At 34.2% G+C, this 4558-nt stretch overlaps 1 protein-coding gene across 1 annotated transcript in view; it reads left to right on the top strand.

The window, feature by feature from the left end:
* LOC107086312 (actin filament-associated protein 1-like 1) overlaps positions 1-2922 on the top strand; it is a 50023-nt gene extending 47101 nt beyond the window's left edge. Inside the window, exons 18-19 of the mRNA XM_015377179.1 lie at positions 244-369; positions 2343-2922. Coding sequence (XP_015232665.1) covers positions 244-369; positions 2343-2369 — 153 coding nt within the window. The 3' untranslated portion in view covers positions 2370-2922. The remainder of the gene's footprint in view (positions 1-243; positions 370-2342) is intronic.
* The last annotated feature ends 1636 nt before the right edge of the window (positions 2923-4558 follow it).

Here is a 4558-nt window from a genome sequence, read left to right as displayed (position 1 = left end):
TACGTTTTGGCGCATCTGGAGTCATGGGAAAGTAATTTGTAGTGTGGTAGGAGGAGAACTCATTTTTGGAAAATTGTTAATGTAACATATTTGGTGTTTTTTTTTTCTTGTTGTTGTATTTTTCTGTTACATAGTTTGTGATACGATACTATGTTGATTATTTATTGATGATAAATGAGTTATCAAAATCTCAATTTCTTTCTTTCTTTCTTCACTTTTTATTTTCTCCGTCACTTTTTGCAGAAGTCAGGTAAACAAGTTCAGAACACCTACAGCGATGCCCTACCGGTGAACTGCGCCGCAGAGATGCGAAAAAGGCCGCCGTCCATCTGTGCTTCGTCTGCTGGAACCGTCATGCAGAAAGCCAAGGTGATGATGCTCACCTGAACTCACCTTTTCGGTCGCTGCCTTTTCTGTTTCAAAAACAACCAAGTTTTTTTCTGTGTTTCTATTTTTAAAACCTGAATGCAAAAAGTTAAATGTTGAATAATCAAATATCCAAATGTCTTTAAATGTCTAAAAATCAAAATAAATGTCTGCTGTTCTAATTGGTAGAGCTAGCGTTATTGCTGCAGGTTAAAATTCATCAAAAATCTATTAAGTAGAGGTTTGCGTCTTTATGTTTAAAAAAGGCAGACAGAGGGTCAGTAAATAATAGGTTAAATAAAAACAATGTTTTAGGGTTATAACTAAAACTATTACACTGCAAAAATGATCTAGAAATAGGTAATAATGTCTTAAATTAAATGTATTTACCCTTAATTTGAGGAGGTAAATAAGATGATTTGCCAATGGAATGAGGATTTTTACTCTTAAAATAAGAAAATTAGATAATATACACTTGAAATAAGACAATGCAATTGTTTTTTTTTCTTATTTTGAACTCAAATTGTCTTGTTCCATTTGCAAAGTGTCTTACTTATCTCCTCATTTCAGGAAAAAATGCACTTATTTTAAGAAAAATTTATTATTTTTGATTACATTTTTTTCAGTGTAGAAGTTTAAACTGTTTTTTTAAAAGTAAGATAAAAGCGTCCACACGTCTCCCCGTTTGCTTTGCTGATCAAATTCTTAGGCAAACTGCTAAACCTCCTGAGGACTGGTGTGAAGTCAGCAATGCTTTCCATCGCCATGGAGATGCATTACTCTTTTTTTTCTCAGCAAGAATCAAACTTCCTGCCTTATGCTTTTACTTTGAAGTCTGGATACCAGAGTAAAGACAGGAAATGCAAAGTGAATGGTGGAGTAGCCTCCATTTATTTACCTGCTCAGTTTTAACACAGATAAAGATCGGATAAATATTTTAAACTGTTTGTTTTGTCAAAAAAATCCTCTAAATGACACAAAAATAGGTCGAAAATACGAAGCATTTCTTTTATTTAGCCATTAAGATAAGAAAATGCAGCTTTTTTTCTTTTTCTAATTATATTTAAAAACAAACTAACTTGTGGTTTATTGTTTTTTTCATGTTTTTTTTTTAAACAGAAAAAACCAAACAGCATCATCAGCCGTCCATGTGTAGAAATGTTCTCAGTTTTTAAAAGACGTTGAATTACTGAAGCACTTTGGTTGTAATAAATAAAACAAGTCTAGCCTTATAGTGTCAGTTAAGAAATTATAGGCACATAATAAGACTTTTAAATAAGAGATTTATTCTATTATTGTCACTGCGTTCAGTGGGGAGGGACATGCACTGCAAGAGACCTTTATGATTTATTCTGCGTTATTTGTCACATTTAAATGTGGTTTTCAAATGATGATAAGGGAAAACAAACCATTTAAAGAAACAATATGTGGAAAAAATTAGAGTATCCCACTTTGAATTGGATGGTCGCGAAACATGAACAGCAGCGTCGCAAGATAATCATCATGATGTGATCCCTGAGATATATGAAATATCAGGAAATATATGGGTTAATGTCCCGTGAAATAAGTAGATGTAACGATGATATTTATTTTATTATTGTTATTGTTCTCTTGGAGAAGATGAAATACCTTTTTAATGCACACAATTTTCCTTGAAATAAATGTATTTTCCCTTCATTTATTTAGGCGAATTAGACAATGGAAGTAGAATAATAAGTATTTATGTTTGAAATAAGAAAAAAAAACTATATCCACAAGTTTTAAGTCTTTAAGTCTTGCCCTTAAAAGAAGATATTTATGTCTAAATATCTTCTTTTAAGGGTAAAATTAGTCATCTGCTCAAATTAAGGGCAAATATATACATATTTTACATTATTCAATTTTTAATTTAAATTCTAGAAAACTAGCCTTAGTTATCACTATAAGTTATGGAAAAATCCTTCTTTAAAAATTGTTTTCTTGTTCTTTTTCTGCAGGAATGGGAGTTAAAGAAAAGAACCTAGGAGGGCTTTGATGGAAAAGACTGAAGCGAATGGATATCAGGGTGTAGATTTTATCCCTATTCATTTTTTCTTTTCTTTTTTTTTTATCTGAATCATCTACCAGATTGATCCAAAAGCCCAAACTTTTTATTCAGAAATTTGAACATATGTAAAAGACAATTCAAAAGTCCACCACAAGGTGGAGGTATATGTCTACTGAAGATGAGCTGTTTTTTGCTGCCGCCCATAAAAGAACCACTTGGACTATTGACTCGCCATCTATTCTGTCTAATTCGCCCTGAATGGGTCAAAGAAAAGAAAAGGGTTTATGTGACAAAGGAAAAAGAGACGTGAAGTGGAAGCAGTGAAAGTGCATAACGAAAGATGTTATCGGCAGCACAGATGAAAATGGTGTAAAGGTGCTCCCACCTGACTAATGTGATGTTTAGGAGAGACTTTAACTTTAAAGTGCCTTTTTAAAAAGTGTTTTTATTTGTTTTTTCTTCCTGTACATAGTAAAACTACGACTACTGGTTCTGTTTTTTCTGCATCACTCCTCTTTGTGCAACCTTCAGCAATANTATCACTATAAGTTATGGAAAAATCCTTCTTTAAAAATTGTTTTCTTGTTCTTTTTCTGCAGGAATGGGAGTTAAAGAAAAGAACCTAGGAGGGCTTTGATGGAAAAGACTGAAGCGAATGGATATCAGGGTGTAGATTTTATCCCTATTCATTTTTTCTTTTCTTTTTTTTTTATCTGAATCATCTACCAGATTGATCCAAAAGCCCAAACTTTTTATTCAGAAATTTGAACATATGTAAAAGACAATTCAAAAGTCCACCACAAGGTGGAGGTATATGTCTACTGAAGATGAGCTGTTTTTTGCTGCCGCCCATAAAAGAACCACTTGGACTATTGACTCGCCATCTATTCTGTCTAATTCGCCCTGAATGGGTCAAAGAAAAGAAAAGGGTTTATGTGACAAAGGAAAAAGAGACGTGAAGTGGAAGCAGTGAAAGTGCATAACGAAAGATGTTATCGGCAGCACAGATGAAAATGGTGTAAAGGTGCTCCCACCTGACTAATGTGATGTTTAGGAGAGACTTTAACTTTAAAGTGCCTTTTTAAAAAGTGTTTTTATTTGTTTTTTCTTCCTGTACATAGTAAAACTACGACTACTGGTTCTGTTTTTTCTGCATCACTCCTCTTTGTGCAACCTTCAGCAATACTGTAGTCCAAAAGTTAAGAATCCCCAAAGTCAGTCCTCGAGGGCCGCTGTCCTACAGCTTTTAGAGGTTTCTCTGCTCCAGCACAGCTGATTTAAATCTCTAATTGATTAACAGGCTTTTGCTGAGCTGCAATCATCAGAATCAGCTGTGCTAAAGCAGAGAAACCTCTAAAACCTGCAGGAAAGCTGTGCGACTTTGGGAATGCCTGCTGCAAAAGGTTCAGACCAGGCTCGGACTGGTAATCTCTGACACCGGTCCTAATTTCAACACTTACTCTCCCTCCAAAGCTCCTATCTGTGACAGCAAGTAACTCAAGGAGCTCAAGAAGTTACTACTTAAATAATAATAAAGTAACTACTTTATTGATGCATGCAGTATATACAGCACAGGCACATCCTTGTGACGGTTGGCATATGGTGTAATTTTCTATGTCTTCAAATTGTAAAATCCTTGCAACAAACTAAATTATAATTAAACTTAAATGCTTTCTTTAAACCAAACTATGATTTTCCTCTTATATTTGGCGAATTTATTTTAGAATATTTTGCAAAAATATGTTGCAGTGCATGATGGGATTTTGCTTCTAAAGGCAAAACGTTTCCCACCTTACATGCATTGTTGCCAGGTTGGAATGTTTCCCAATCTGGCGGTTTAGGATGGCCGTCTATGGGTAAAAAATGTTTTTCTTTAGATTTATGGCCTAAGAGATCAACAGACTTTGGTTCAAATTTAGCGAGATTTCGTACATCCAGCCGGTTTATGAACAATTCTTGGGCTTTGAAAACGTGAGAGAGTGGAGAAGATTCAGGACAAAAAGCAGATGCTTGAAGATAGATCGTTTAATCCACAATGTGTATTCCTATTGTGTTTCACATTTGAGATGCACACGGGTCCATAAGTGGGCCGGTGTACACTAGAAAAAACTGAAATCTACATCAGTCGTTTTTTCTTAAAAATAAGTGCATTTTTTCTTGAATTTA

Source organism: Cyprinodon variegatus, unplaced genomic scaffold (assembly GCF_000732505.1).
Source record: "Cyprinodon variegatus isolate N-32 unplaced genomic scaffold, C_variegatus-1.0 Scaffold148, whole genome shotgun sequence".
NCBI classification, from domain to species: Eukaryota; Metazoa; Chordata; class Actinopteri; order Cyprinodontiformes; family Cyprinodontidae; genus Cyprinodon; species Cyprinodon variegatus.
Note: the sequence above shows the minus strand (reverse complement) of the source record. Positions and strands in the feature narration are given on the sequence as shown.